This window comes from Haliotis cracherodii, unplaced genomic scaffold (genome assembly GCF_022045235.1).
Source record: "Haliotis cracherodii isolate W230 unplaced genomic scaffold, xgHalCrac1.p SCAF_7, whole genome shotgun sequence".
Classification (NCBI taxonomy): domain Eukaryota; kingdom Metazoa; phylum Mollusca; class Gastropoda; order Lepetellida; family Haliotidae; genus Haliotis; species Haliotis cracherodii.
The window spans coordinates 31,396,988-31,413,928 of NW_027266330.1; the positions used below are offsets into that span (position 1 = coordinate 31,396,988).

The 16,941-nt window shown below is 38.8% G+C and overlaps 1 protein-coding gene across 1 annotated transcript; it reads right to left on the reverse strand.

Moving 5' to 3' along the window:
- Window positions 1-607: 607 nt before the first annotated feature.
- Window positions 608-6,300, reverse strand: LOC139447075 (glutamate receptor-like). Its single transcript, XM_071228228.1, has 9 exons — window positions 6,148-6,300; window positions 5,081-5,215; window positions 4,175-4,363; window positions 3,760-3,866; window positions 3,399-3,483; window positions 2,981-3,305; window positions 1,907-2,124; window positions 1,369-1,634; window positions 608-815 (listed from the first exon to the last, which is right to left on the reverse strand). The coding sequence occupies exons 1-9, from the start codon at window positions 6,298-6,300 to the stop codon at window positions 608-610; spliced, it is 1,686 nt and encodes a 561-aa protein (XP_071084329.1).
- Window positions 6,301-16,941: the final 10,641 nt, after the last annotated feature.

Here is a 16,941-nt window from a genome sequence, read left to right on the forward strand (position 1 = left end):
TTGTTTTTACTATAGTTCAGGATACTCTCGATTACTAATGGTGTGACAGATGTATTCCTCAAACAAACCAAAAGAAAACCCAATTCTTTCATATAATCTTTGTTAATCTGTCATGTCATTACAACTGAGTTCCTACAAAAGAGTGAGTGACTGAGTGAGTGACTTGGGTTTAACGCCGCTTTTAACAGTATTCCAGTTATATCACGGCGTGTCACCTTAATGTGGGAGGAAAGCCCGAAGTGATGCAGGTCTCAGACGTTAACCACTTCGGTGAAACCCATGAGCACAGGTATGGTGCTGACAAACCTAGAAACATAATTGGGGCGAACCGGGATTCGAACCCACAATCATAGGTTTCTGGCTTGCCCAAGGGACGCAACTCTGCACAGCGAATCGCGGCGCCTTAGACGACTGGGCCACCCGTGCCCCCTCCTACAAAAGAGAACAGTAAGGTATGTTATGGCGTTCTATGACAGATGGTAAAATGAAAGAATTGGATACACTTTAACTTCGTTTGAGTAGTATCGTCAAAAAGGATTTGCCCTGATGCATCGAACAGGGCATCAATTGTAACTGTGACTAACAAGAACGTACAATGAATAAACGATCAATTTTTGTTGACACAGTAGTTTAGGAAACGTTCAATTCCTAGGATAGTGATGGCTACTGTAATTCCTGATACACACATTGTCCAGGCACTCCGCAAGTTACTCATGTCAACCTTCGTTATTGCAGGTACATCTTCCTCCGTTGTTTTGCTGGACCATTTTCTTTCCCAGGCTTCCAGCATGCCGGTATCATACAGGCGAATAAGTCTGGAACAGTAGGACGTATATTTGTAATGTAACTGCAAATCAATAACAATAGGGGCGGCGAGTACCCTTGTGGTTAACGCGTTCGCGCATTACGCTGAGGACCCGACCCATTTTTGGTACTCCCCGACGTAATATGGCTGGAGCGGCGTTTAACCATACTCACCCACTCACTCAATAACAATAACTGTTTCTTCACTTAAAATACCAAGGGAATTAGGTCATCCTTTTTTTTCAGAAGTGGGGGCTGTCGGGTAGCCTAGTGGTTAAAGCGTTCGCTCGTCACGCCGAAGACCCGGGTTCGATTCCCGACATGGGTACAATGTGTGAAGCCCATTTCTGGTGCCCCCCGTGATATTGTTTGAATATTGCTAAAAGCATCGTAAAACCAAACTCACTCACTCTTTTCAGAAGTTATTGTATTGACTCCAGTTCATTAACATATATTGCACAAATTTCAACAAACTATACCACCGCATATATCACTAGATAGGATACATTTCTTTTATCTAAGATCGTCTTTTAGAGATGAAACATGTGAGTGTTTAGTTCTTACTTGTCTGAAAATAACTCCGCGAGAGGTGAATTGACGGGAAAGGGCAGGCTTAGATATTTCGGACCAGTACCACATCTCATCCTTCGGAGGTTATGAACTGTCTTTTCTATACCATCAGCCGTGAAGGAACCGGTGATGTATGCGTAGTAGCTAGACTGTAGGAGCATCCTAATGTGACGGTCCTCATCCAGAGAGTTTTGGATATTTGAAGATCGGGTGTCCAACACTTTTGTCCAGATTTTCTTGCTCACACTATCATCAGAATACTGAAAAGCGTTCAGAAAGCACATTTATTGGAAGTCAGCTGATAGAAGTAGGTTGAGGATATGGAGCGTACGTTGCTTAGTATTTCATTCTTGACATCAAATCTAATTTACAAAATGGGGTTTAAGTAGTAAATAGAGTATGATTAGCCATCTGCAACCGACAAACGTTCCAATCCATGATCTATTTCGATGTGTGCGTTTCTCTACAATATGAGAACAGGGGTCTGGAGTAAGTATAAAGACAATAAAACTGCAGTTTCCATTGCAATGACCTTGTAGATATCTTGAGTAGAGGACCCTTTAGAAATGATAATCTTGAAGTCATCATTTTCTGCAAGCTCTTCCATCGTATTGAAGGGTATTTGTTCTTTTACCACTGATATAATTGCAAAGAGATTGCCCGTGTAAACTGCGACAATGGTGATGCAAAACAACCACCAGCTTGCGTAGAATATGCAGCCAGGTATGGTCTGTGGGAGATGCAGCGAACCTGTGGATGCAATGTTTCCAAATGTTAAATATACCACTCAAAAAAGGTTTAAGACCATCACAATCATTCATATCACATGTTTTTGTGTGTTTTGTTTTTCATTTTTTTAGATTTATTTCTGTAGGCTGTTACACTTCCACATGTTCAGGCATGTTTGTTTTGTACATCGTCAGGACCAGTATATGACTGTGAGATGTAGTCGGACAGAATGCATATAACATATCGTACAGAAAAGTATTCATATTTCTTGACATATATTAGTCGGATCATGCATATATATATATATATATATATACACACACACACACACATATATATATATATATACCGCAAATGAACATGGATAGATATATGAGAAACATTATTTGTCCAAACACTGTAAACATACTTTGAGACATATTAAAAAGATGAAACTTGGCAAAACTGATCATCAAGGTTGAAATTAAAGTGTCAAATGTTCTTAAAGTGAAACACAACACTAGTCTCTGAGAAAATGGCATCACAAGTCTGTATCTCGTGTCTCGGATGAGGGTTCTTAATAACTGTATTTAAAAATACAAATCCTACCGGACGTCAACGACTCATTCGGATAAAGATTATCATGATTTTACTTATTGGCCCTTCATTGCATTATCCAGAACTACCCTGCAAGAGGGGATACTGGTCATGAACATCAGGTATTGCAGTTATTGTTTCCCAATATCATCTTGATCAATTAATTGTGGGCCTCATTCCAGACTACTGTAGAGGCATTAAGCAGAGATATACTGCATAACGTTAGACCAATGATACTATAGACTCGATGGACCAACTTTGACAGCCAATATTGACCTGAATCTGAATGACAGCTGAGTACCTTGGCGTAGCGGCACAAGAACGGCCGTCATGACACTGTCTGATGTTGATGGTGGACATGCAGGAATCTCCCCGGCCTTGATATGCTCTCCAACACTGTATCGTTCCAGCAATGTATAGAGTCCTATGCACCATGCCATCGTCAGCAGTCCGCATACATACACTTCCCATTTAAAAACAGACACCAACAACATCCAGTGGTTATCATTATTTGACAGTTTCTTATGGACTACCTCACATTCGTATTGGTACATGACATAAGGAAAAGTAAAGGCCTTGGTTCTTTTAAGGGTGATTACATAAGGTATGCCCGAAAGATCGACATCCTGAAAAAAAAAAAAAAGTAAAAATGGCTTTAAGTGCAATGTTCCAATTGATCTTTGTTTACAAACAGTTCGACCAAGATATTTTGTCCTTACATTTCGTGCTACAATGCCAAGAAGACCGTCCCACGTTTCTGACAAATCACCCCAAGACTTGTCAGCTGGTTCGATCAGTTCATATCTGAAGTGAAAGTAAACTAATTTGGTCGTCGAAAATGTTAGGTACAATGTCCTTTAAAATAAACATCTTCAGTGTGAGTTCACATTACATTTGAAGGGTAAGGACTAATATGTTAATATTATTATATGTAATTCTAGTCTTTTTTAAATGACACATTTGATCAGCGTAGTTGTAATTATATATAATAGTTGTATTGTAAGATGAGTATCAGTGGTAATAATAGTTAAGAAGATACTGATAAAATTAGTGGGGATGGGTATATATTGTTATACGTACGTAAAATTGAGATATTCGCCAAGACTGTCGAATAAATCCTTGCAGATAGAAACGTACACTATGGATCCATTTGTTGGAGAAGCTGATTTCGTGCAAAATTGGTCCCACTATAGAAAATAAGTTTATATCAAGAGAATAATTATATATTCGTTATATTCATGTTTTAGTCAAATGCACAAGATATGTTTATGGCTGCAGTGAACCTTTCCCTTTTACCTTTCACCGTTTCCCTTTTCTCCGTGAATTAGTCATTTAGATTATTTTGATCGAATTGGTTGTCTTAGAAAGAGGTCTTTAAATCCTTTTTGGAACACCATACCCGTTTGCCAACAAATGTCGATTTGTAACAACTCCATTATGTGATATAAATGATTAAAAAGCATTTTAAATATGTGAAGTGATTATACTTAATCACCTCCAAGACGCCAATTTTCAGTTTTCTTCCATTCAACATGTATGCCGTATTGGGGAAGAGGGGATCAATGAAGGCGGAGTAATTGTCCCCGTTATTTGATGAGTCACCGATTTGCGACCATTTCCGGGTGTTTGGCTTCCACAGGAGGGTGCTGATTTTCACATTTGAGCGACCAGATATATCCTTTCCCTGAATAACGAATGTAACAAACCACTTCAGGTGATAAAACAGGCCTTAATGTTTAATTTTTTACCAAGTAGCCATATGGCTGCAAGTATTTTTTTCCAGGTAGCCAGTGGTAAAATCAAGAAGTCAAACCAATATTGTAGGTAGCCAAAAGCATTTGAAATTATCTTTATCAAATAACTATCATCATATGTACAAGTTAAAGCACTAGTCTTGAAATTGTATCTTTATGGAAACTGTGCTTGAATTTTGTTACTTGTGACTTGAACAATGATGCAATTTATGTTACTAGATTATATAGGTATATCCTCGCTTATCCAATGATCATTGTCAACTAAAATAAAGTACAAATTACATTATTTTTTTGTATTTTGGTTCATTGTCGACTTTAGAAGGAAATTTTTGTACAATTATTAGCAGACGTGTTTTCCAATATCAGCTGTTATTTATTTTTGTGTCTACAGATGTGTAGCAATAGAATTAAGACGCCACAAGATATTTTTCTAGGTAGTCATTTGGTTACATCTGAATTTTAGACACTAGACAAACTGAAATTTAGGTCGCATTGGCTACTGTTTTAACTTTGAGGCCTGTAAAATAATATTCAACATAAATGAAATAATAATACTCAGTCAATACTGACCATTTCTTTATGGCTTCAATCATTTGTAGTGTCAGTTTCTCTCAACCCCTAAACGGATATATATTGTTGCCAGTTACCTTGACTGCTACTGCTATGTTGTCCAGATCAGCATGTACTTCTGATAATAATGGGGGGTCCACATTCAGGAAGAGCCATTTCGAAAAATGACGTAGCAGTGTTCCTTGTCCGCATTCCTTGTCTTTTTGGGAAGACTTTGGCAGATAGACGAAATAAAAAATATACATCAGGACAACGTTTGTGATTAAAAGACAATCTCTTTTTTAAGAAGCGGTCAAATGAACTTTCAGTGAACTTTTAGTTTGTCATACCTCTCCCGTTTTTGGATGCGATCGTTCGGCCATCGCGTTCATATGCGTGGCCCAGCTACATCTATGAGGCAAAACTCACTAGACAGTCCCCTCTCAAAAATTACAACGTCCAATTAACGACGTCATCAAGTTGCGAGCGCATGTTCAAATCTCCAGAAATGACGTCATGATAGAACAATGTTTTATCGTGAAATTAACCACGCTTCGTTCTTCATTGGTCATTGTAAGTAATAGCGTAGCAATCCTATATTTCCTGATAGTATTTCAATCACCTTGTTTAAGCTGCGAATACCTCCAAACGTTCACACGTATGGTTAAGAAATAACGCATCGGCCATCTTGGTGAATAAAAGTCCATTGTAAGATTCCGATTCCGTTCTTTGCGATTTATCGCATAGCTATCTTATATATATGGATAATGGATGCAAAATAACTTCATAATTAGAATTGCATTTTCTGGAAACAAGCGTTGATTAAATAAACACTTCCCTGTTTCTCTTCTCCGCCACTGTCAGCCATGTTTCGCGAGCTGTGGCGACCGTAAGTATTGTTATAGCTCGGCGAAATGCGGAATGTAACGGATATGACCGATGTGTTCGGTTTCCGATGCTGTCCATTCCAATCGCGGCTGTATGTTAATTCCAATGAGAACTGCTGTTACGACGATAGTTATTGCATTTATATCGCATTTGAAACAATTCCTTCCCACTTGGTGGCTAAACACACGATATTGCTGACAATAATTCCGATAATGCTTCTTTTCAATCAAAAAGATAGGATGGCCTGAAATACGTGTATTATATTTGTAAAACGTACGATATTTGTGATGCGTGGCAAGCAGTTGTCGATACCGTCACAGAAGATAACAAAGTTAAACAATTTGCGATAAATGTGCAGTTGGTTCTTCTGGACAGTTTTCTCCATTAAGCCGGTCAGACTCCGCTCAAAGGCATGCGCTTGGAAGAACATTACAGTCACGCCATTCTGTGTAGTCCAGTTCTCAATAGTGTCATGTATGTCTCTCCCTGTTTAGAAATGGAAATTTTAAATAATAACAGGAATACTATTAACATGTACATATAATGGGCATGTTTGCCGATGACAATGGACGCAAAATAATGTATTCTCAGATCAAAGATTCAAATCTGGTTTGTATGCTTAAGAAATACCGTTCTTGAATTATGAAGAACTAAAAGGAGATTCACTTACCCATAGAAGAATGACCAACAAAAATCAAACTTGAACCCGGATGGAGAGACATCTTGCATAACAGGTGATGGAGTTCATATTTTCCAAGCATCATTCTGGAAGGTGCTGTTGAGATGAAATATTAAGATGAAAACTGTTACACACATTAGTACCTTGAAAAGGGAAATCACAGTCTATGTACATGAAGGTAATGTGATGGAGTGTGTGTGTGTGTTGGAGTTTATGCTGCTTTTCGTATGGGTATTCTCCATCGTATTAACAAAATTTGAAATTTAGAAACCAGTAAATGTAGACTTAAGAATCTTATTAATAAATTATGTTGTCAATGATACATATCGCATAGTTTCTCTGCCTCTGATGTTCGCAAGCATGTCTCTAGACAGCATGTTGTACATTTTCATTGACCTTGCAACTCTATGCAGATGATAGTGTAATTTACATATATGATGCATATTAGTGTCATTGAGTTTAGTGTCTGGTGTCATTGAGTGAGCTGGATTTTACGCTGCTTTTAGCAATATCTCAGTAGTTAAGTTGGGTTTAACGCCGCTTTTAACAGTATTCCAGTTATATCACAGCCTCGAGGTGCCTCGAGCATAATATCTACAGATCAAGAACGAGTAAAGTATTGACTACATTGTCATTTAGATATACGTAATTATTTTGAGGAACCTTTAAACGTGTATCGAGAAGTATAAAGAGGTATATCATGTAGCTGTTCCAGGTAAGGTTCTCTATAAGCAGACACAATGCACCAAACTAATGCAGTGTAATATTAGTGACATTATACAACATATTATAAAATTGATTTTCCACAAACCTGTCAAGTTCACGAAACGAGTCCATGATGAACCGACGAAAAGCACCAAATGACCAACTACATATATGTACATGCGTACAACGTCCATGGCTCTGGAGGTGTATATACCATTTAACTGTAATCTCTATACCATCTTCCCTTTGTCGACTTACTGAAAGAAATGAACGAACAGTTCGGCTAATTAGATGGTGTTGTCATTTAAGTTGTGTGTTTCATGTACACGGATGGCCAGGTAAATATGCATCCCCGTAAGCTGATCGAACTAGGATAGAAGTCAGCAAACATTGTACATTCGTGACGAGCTGACGTGTGCGTTTAATACACTACTGCCTGAAGCTTCATTCACCTAACAAGCATGTGACACGGGTGCTCAAGGGGTTGCACACGGGTTGAGCACCCGTTGAGCACACGTGGATCACTCGTTGCACACGCGTGTGCCATGCGTGTAACACGGGACCGGGTTTCAGTTGAAGCAGAGACCATATAATAGATTATATACTATATGGTCTCTGGTTGAAGTTGGCAAATATATCAAATGCATAGTGAGATAAATCAAAACAGTGAGATGTGATTCTTGAGTTAATGAGCGGCCATTGACATGTGTTCACCAAACCATAAACACAAGGTCAACCCGTCTTAATTAGTGCTCGGTTGCTGGACATTTATGACATGAACCATTTCACGAGGGTCCAGTCTAGCCATTGTGGCTACCCGACAGTAAAACAGTAGTGAATTTAGAAGGGAGTTTATTGCTAGGGGAACCCCCATGTTGACACGATTCCATGAAGCAGGTGTCTTCTTGGCTAAACCTTTTCTCCAACGTGTCTTCGTGACAGTTAATTGACACTGAAAAACGGCTTGGCAATCAATGCCTCCAGAGGTCTTCTTGGCACTCTTCTGCCTAGGAGGTGTCTTTGTGACCGAGGGGCGGTCGGGTAGCCTAGTGGTTAAGGCGTTAGCTCGTCACGCCGAAGACCCGGGTTCGATTCCCCACATGGGTACAATGTGTGAAGCCTATTTCTGGTGTCTCCGGCCGTGATATTGCTGGAATATTGCTAAAAGCGGCGTAAAACAATACTCAGTCAGTCAGTCAGTCTTTGTGACCGTCATTTGTTATTGAATATCTTTTTAACAATCATTACCTCCAGATGTCTTCCTCAGAGGTGTCATCGTGACAGGAATTTGCTGCTGATTATCATCTTGGAAGGGTGTCTTCGTGTCCATCATTTGCAACTGAATATATTCTAGCAATCATTGTCTTCAGAAGTCTTCTTCGCTATTTTCTTCCTCAAACGTGTCTTCGTGACAGGATTATCGTCTTGGCATCAGAAGCTTCATGAAGCACCTTTCTGCCTCAAGGGTGTCTTCGTGAGAACCATTTGCCAATGAAAGTCTTCTTGAAATTTAATGATTACAGGTCTTCTTGACACTCTTCTGCCTCCACGAAGTCTTCATGACAGTCACTTGCCACAGAGTATCGTCTTGGTATTGGAAGCCTCCGAAATTCCTTTGGCACTCTTAAGCCTCCACAGGCCTTCTTCCCACACTTTCTTCCTCCAATGTGTCTTCATGACATTCATTTCCCACTGAATATCTTCTTGGCATTGGAAGCCACCAGTGGTCTTCTCCGGACTCTTCTGTCTTCGCGGAACTGTTCTGCTCTCTGAATGTCTTCGAGACAATCAAGTGCCACTGAATATATTTTTGACATTGAAAGCCTCCAGAGCTTTTGTTGGAACTGTTCTTCTCTCAGTTATTTGCCACTGAATTAATGTATTCATTGGAAGCCATCATAGACCTTTTGGGCAGGATGTCTTTGTGACAATGAATTACCACGGAATGTCTTCTTGGCATTGGAAGCCTCCAGAGGTCTTCTTGGTACTCTTCAGCCTTCAGTGTGTCTTCGTGACAGTCACGAGCCACCGAATATCCTCTTGACATTGAAAGCCTCCAGAGCTCTTTTTAGAACTGTTCTGCTCTCCGAATGTCTTCATGAACACTCATTTGCCTTTGAATGACTTGATTGCCAAGAAGGTCTTCTTGGCATTGAAAGCCTTCAGAGGACTTCTTGGAACAGTTCTGTTCTTTGAATGTCATCTGAATCTTCCAGGGGTCTTCTTAGCACTATTCTGCCTGCCTTCGTGACAAAGAATTACCACTGAATAGATTCTTTGCATTGGAAATCAACGGAGATCTTCTTGGAACTTTTCTAGCTCAAGGGTGTTTTCGTGACAGTGAATTGCCACTGGATATCTTCTTGGCATTGAAAGACACCAGAGGTCTTCTTGGAATGGTTCTGCTCTCCGAATGTTTTAGCGAAAGTAATTGCCACCATCGTTTTGGCATTTGAATCTTCTCGGTCTTCTTGGCACTCAGGTGCCTACGGTGTGTCTTCTGAATATCTCCTTGGTACTTGAATTTTCCAGAGGTCTTCTCAACACTTTTTTATCACCGGGGTGTCTTCGTGGCAGTTAATTGCCACTGACTATCTTCCTGGCACCAAAGGCCTCCATAGCTAGAGTTGGCTCTCTTCTGTCTCGAGGTTGTCTTGGTGACAACCATTTGCTACTGAATATCTTCTTGGCACTTGATCATTTCAGAGGTCTTCTTGGAACTCTTCTGTCCCCCGAATGTCTTCGTGATAGTGAACTGCCACTGAATATCTTCTTGACATTGAAAGGAACTAAATGTCTACTTGGCATTGGAAGCCACAAAAGGTCTTCTTGGCACTCTTCTGCCCCCAAGATGTCTTCGTGACATTGAATTACCACTGAATATTTTCTTGGCATTGAAAGCCTCCAGAGCTTTTCTAGGGACTGTTCTGCTCTCAGAACTTTGTGACAGTAATTTTCCAATGAAAATCTTCTTGGCATTGGAAGCCTCCAAATGTCTTCTTGGCACTCTTTTGCTTCCGGGATGTCCTCTTGACAGTGAATTGCCACTGAATGTCATCTTGGCTTTGGATTCGTCACGATATTGCAATAATAATCCTAATGAGAAGTAAAGTATTAACGAACTCACTCTTGGCATTAGATGCCACCAGAGGTTTTCATGCCACTCTTCTGCCTCTAGGGTGTCCAAGAGATAGCATGATATTAATTTACCTCAGAGGTCCAAAGGGTTTGAAATGTGGATCATGAAGAAAATTCATTATATTTTCGAAAAATCAATTTCTTACAAATTGTATCTTGACCATTTCCTCACAGTATGCCAATAAAGGCATGACTCAGCAGTTTGTAGCGCCCATGTGATTAAGGAAAATATGATAAGTTTAATACAAATTGAGAATGACTAAAGTTATTTGGGTATTGAATTGAGGGTATGAGCATATGCTATATAAAAGAACACAATATTGCACCCACTATATCAAAATGTCTTATCTGTGATAGGAAATATCAGAATATTTATTAATTTGTTTGCAAAGTACCATCTTTTGTTTCTTCTTACTCCTGTAATATAAGGTTTTAATTTTCCCAGTAATTTTGCGTCAAAAGCCCAGCATTATAATGAAATAATTGTATTCATTTTCAATACTTTCAAATGATTATTCATAAAGATTCAGAGTTTTATTCAAAAGAGTCAGAATGATTTATTTTTGGTAAAGGGAGATAACTCCATCCTAAAATCATAAGCTGATACTTTAGGCAGTTCAAGTACAATTAATGTAATACAATGGGCCAGATTTGAATAGAGTTAATCAATTAACCTTTCTTATGAATCGTTTTTAGTACATAAAATTCGAGTCTGGACCAGACAATCAAGTGATTGACATCATGAGCATCGTTCCACGCAATTGGGATATGATGACATGCATCAACCAAGTCAGCGAGCCTGACCACCCGATCCCGTTAGTCGCCTCTTACGATAAGCATAGTTGCTTTTTACGGCAAGCATGGGTTTCTGGAGACCTATTCTACCCCGGATCTTGACGGATGAAAGTTTGGAGCTCGATAGTCACATGTGGTCTTTGTACAAAGGCATTGAAAACTATTCATTGTCATGTCACATAAGGCCACAAGGTTGTGCTGAACTCAGTATCTCGTGTGATCGCCCCGGACAGCAATCACGGCTCTGCATCTCCTCGGCACTGACTGGATAAGAGTACGAATTTTGACCTGCGGAATTCTGCGCCATTCTGCTTGTAACGCGTTGGTCAGTTGTGGGAGTGTCTACGGCGTGTTCCGACGTTGACGTAAACGTTGATCGAGTTCATCCCAGAAGTGTTCGATTGGGTTGAGATCTGGAGATCTCGACGGCCAGGGCAAAACGTTGATGTTGGCATTATGCAGGTAGTCTATCGTGACACGAGCTGTGTGGGGTGGCGCGTTGTCCTGTTAAAACAGCTCCCTCTGGCAGCCAATAATTGGAAGAAGGCGAGGTTGAAGAATTTGATTCATGTAGCGATTCACGGTCAAATTTCCCTGAACCACAATCAAGTCAGGTCTCGTGGTGTAGGATGTGGCCCCCCACACCGTGACACTACCGCCTCCGAATTTGTCGGATTCACGTACACAATGTGGGGAAAAACGCTCATTTCGACGACGATATATAAACACGTTGTCTTCCATCTCGCCGGTGAAGAAGAAATCGTGATTCATCGCTGAACCACACTCGCCTCCAGTCTCTCCAAGGCTGTAAGGTATGGTACCAACGCAAGCGTCGCTGTTGATGGATCTGTTGCAAAACAGGAACGATAACTGGTCTTCTGGGTTGGATTCAAGCCTCGCGAAGTTGGTTCTTGGAAGTATGGTCCGATATCCACCTCAAATCAGGGATGCGTCCTGCAGTCTTCGTAGCTGTGGCATTGCGATGACGTAGGCTGAACAGTCAAATGTAGCCATGTCGGCTGGTTCTCGGACGGTCTGCAGTGGAATTGAACTGTGTGTATCAGTCCCAAAGGCGGACAAATGGTGCTGTGGTAGACGTTAAAGTGGCGCGCAACAGAACACTGCGATTCCCCTCTTTGGATACGTCCTACGGCGATGTTCCGATCGACAGCCCTGAGTCTCGGCATTTTCGAACTCGAAAAATGTTGACAATTGAAAGACAAATTATTGGCTTATGCTTGCCTTTTTATAGCCACTGCCACGAGTTACGAATGTTACGTGCATTTTGCTTTACTGTTTTCCTCCATGACATTTTTGAACAAGTGTAAAAACAATGCCGTTTATTTGATATAAGTTAATTGATTACATTAAAGAAATAAACGATGAGTGTGAGTTGTTTATCGTGCAATAAAACACTGCAGGGATACGGTGGCCCATACCCGCCACTGGTGAGATCATTTTTCACTGTATGCCTCTATATTTTGCCAGATACTTTTCGTTTCAAATTGGCATACCACATGGGACCAGAATTACTTCCAGATCAGTTCCCTGGCATTCGACAGGTTGGAGATTGTATCTGTAAGATTGAGCTTTGATTCTAAAGTAGGTATCACCTGCTTGATGAGCCATTAGCGACCGCCAGATAAAATATAGAGGCATCCAGTGAAAAATGATCTCACCAGTGGCGGGTGTGGGCCACCGTACATGGAGAATAAACCATGACGAAATACCAAAACGTAAATCTACGGAAGCCTTTTAGGGATATTTGTTTTTTTAATTATTTTTCGATATTATCTTGAAATTCCAAGTTACTAAGTTGAAATTTCAAGAAACTAAGTTGAAATTTCAAGATACTATCTTGAAATTCCAATATACTAAGTTGAAATTTCAAGATACTATCTTGAAATTTCAAGATACAGAAGTTGATACTATCTTGAAATTTCAACTTAGTATCTTGCAATTTCAACTTAGTATCTTGAAATTTCAACTTAATATCTTGAAATTTCAAGATAGTATCTAAAACTTTCAACTTCTGTATCTTTAAATTTCAAGATACTAAGTTGAAATTTCAAGATAGTATGGAAAAAAATTAAAAATCCAAATGGCCCTAAAAGGCTTCCGTATAAATCACCCTGTTCATAAAATGGAAACAGGAAACGATCTGAAAAAATAAATGGCTTCAAACATGTGAGATTGAATGGTTTATTAGCACTTTCGTTAATATCATAAATGCCCATATATTTAGGCTTACCTTTCATAACCGTTAATTGTTAAACACTCTTCATGCAAATTGTACCACAGGACACTACGCTCTTTCATTAGTCTTCGCCTATTTCTTATTATAGTTGCTGAACGTTACAGATATTTAAACAAAACATATGGAGCTTGAAGTATAGGTCATACTTATTCTACAAATAGCATTATCGCAATATCAAATTATTAATGTATGTAAACAGAAAGTGACATTTCTTGGTTGCCGTTAGACTAACATCTAGCCTATGAAATCAGACACAATATGATAGAATATATTATATGGTCTCTGCTGAAATGAATATATCTTACAGAAAAAAAGTTGTTAAATTATCTTAATAAAAATATAATACAAAAGAGCGCAGAGACTCTCTTCTCTCTATTATAGACTTGCAATGGCTTTATTGAATATATTTGATTCAGGGTCTGTATGATCATGGTGACAGACAAGGTTGCCGTATCTACCTCACGTTTATATTACGTGCGCATCAATCAATGCGTGTTCATTTTAGAGTTACTTGCCCCTTGATGATCTGCCAATGAGAACACGCCATTGGAAATCACTCTCTTGACAGCGAAAGTTGTTTGAAAATGGCGGTCGTCGCTATTTTACATACTTTTCGAGACCATGTGTATGCGTTAGTTTTATCGACTATCGCGCTTTTCAAGGGAGACAACTCATGGCAACTGTCCAATTCGCGTCTAATGTTACAAACCAATTAAAATCAGAAAGTTCGCGTGTTTTACGACTGCTTATGACACTTGGATACAAGGACATGTCATCAGTTTTCCGATATTAATCAGCGCATATATCGTCAGTTGAATGATCATGTCGTTTATATGTTTATGTTAGGCGTGGCGGGCGTCATATATTGTATTCAGACGGTAGTCATGCGATAAGTTTGTCTGACATTTGTAGACAGAACCCAGCTACCCTAATGTTATCGATATTACCGCCCATGTTCTTTGAACACTTGTATTCCAATATCTGCATATTTTGTTTTCCCACATTGCGAGGCATATGTAATTTTGTTTCATTAAAATAGGCTTCATTGTTTTTTTAGAAATCAAATGGTTTCTCGTTCAGTAAAGAATGGTTGATTTTACCTTGATCTGCTTCACAGTTCTGATTTTTTCCCCATTTACGTCAAGTTTACAAAGTTGTGATTGAGAAAGTTTTAATCATACATCACATAGATCTAGCATCTTGTACTGAAAGTTAATATAATATGAGCAATTATAATGTATCTTCATACACAGTAAACATCGCCATGGCCTAATGTAATGTTGAAACCCCATAATGTTAGACAATAAGTAGGTTTATAAGTACAAAATATTTAGATCTAGCTTCTATTTGATTGTAACAAATGTTATATTTGGGATAACACTTTCTTAGTAAAGTACAGATTCTAGTACTTTTTGGGGTTGAGTTCTTGATTGATATTTTGAATATTACTTCAGATTTATATCATAATGTTCCACATAAAAATTATATGGAGACTTTTATCCTAGGTTAGGTTTTATTAAACAGTGGTTATAGGCCTATCTATTTTGTTTCAATTTGAAAGTTTCTTCAAGTTACTTATTATCCTGATTATGGGACACTTCAAAGAAAGACTGCATTAAGACATCAAATGTGTGTAAACAGAAAATAGGTTACTAGTTTACAATATCCAGCTTAGGCAAACTCACTATATACTGAGTTGAGCTTATAACACAGACAACATCAACTTTGCTTTATTTCTTTACATATAGTATCAAGCACCACCTTTGCAGGCCTTGGATGTCTTGTGTATAGTATAGTACTGCCATGACGTTTGTTTCTGGAATATATCAACTTTGCTTTATTTCTTTATATATAGTATCAAGCACCACCTTTGCAGGCCTTGGGTGTCTTGTGTATAGTATAGTACTGCCATGACGTTTGTTTCTGGAATATAAATGGTACAATACATCCAGACTTAGCTTTAACTTATTTAATCTAATTACCAATTGTGTGTTTTATAAATGGATTACAGCAGTACAGTGAAGCTTTGTTATTGGGTGTACCATTCCCATGGAAACTATCCAGTTGGCCAGTTATTGTAATTATGGTCTTTTCTATGTGTGTAGGTTGGTTGTTCGATGGGTGGTTGGCATTTGGCATAAGGGGAGTAAAACGGGCACTTGTTGTCTTGGAGTCCATATGATGTGTCTGAATGGAGTATCCATCATGTTTCACTGCAGCATGGTACAGTGTAACTCGGTGGGCATGCACTGTACTCTTTACATTATGTAATGTCTGAACTGGTACAAGCAGCCACATACATGTTGCTATACAAGTACAATAATCTTGAATCCGACCTTTAACCCTGTTTCACCTCACCTCCGCTGCCTCAGGTCACAAATATTATATGTCTTTATCTGTTGTAAATGAGGCAGGCTCTGTCGTTGGTCAAATTGGATGGGAATTGAAAGATTTGTAATATCTTTCAGAGAAGTACTTCCTGTAAATTCACCAACTACAAGACTGCCACCTGACTCATAATTGTTAAATAAGAGTTTTTCAAGCTTCTTTGAAATTGAAGTACTGTCAAAAGTGGCAGTTAATCCATAATAAAACAACAGGCTCAAATTTGACCAATTCTATTTATATTTCTGAGCAGATCTTATTGCATTCTTCATTCTTCACAGAGTTTATGACACTTTAGATGTACATAACATTTGTATGGCAGCATATTATGTTTTCAATGTAATTTCATAATTACATAGAATGAACATTGTCATTCTGTTAACTGTTTGAATGCCTATCAAATGTGCCCCAAAAGGCAATGAATACGACCATTGCATAACTCTGCTGTTATACTTAAACTCCTTTCAATATTTTATTGAGGTCTCATCATTGTTATAATAAAGTCTATGCACTACCACGCTTTGTGAACATCTACAATCTGTTTCACTTTGTGCCTCATCATGAAATAGGGTAATGCTCATGTTATAACCTTAAGTTGCTGTTCACATCTTTATTAATCTCAGCTATGGCAAAAAAGGTCTTTATGTCAATCATTGTCAAATAGTCAATAGAAGGGAAAGTGATAGACTGCCAAACAGAGTTTTAGAATATAGCAAAAGAAGAAAAAAAGAAGAATATCATTCACACTGTCATTAATATAAGCAAGCAGCTGGATAACCATGACTTGATATTTATGCCAGGCTCAACTCAGTATGTGGCGTCTCTTATAAATGAAAAACTCAAGACAGTAGATGGATATACATGTACTTGGTTTGAACAACTCTGGAATGATACATCAAATCCTCAGCATGGAAATATGCTACTCAGCTACCATATGTTTAAAAAAAAGATCTTGTCCCCGAACTTAACTTGCAAACTTTTATGTCCATGAATCTCAGAAAATATCTCCCCAGACTATGTTTGGAAGTCTCACCCTACACGTTGGGATAGGTCGGCACAATGCACCCCCATCCCTTAGAGCTCAGAACTTGTTATTTGTGTAAGAAAGAGAA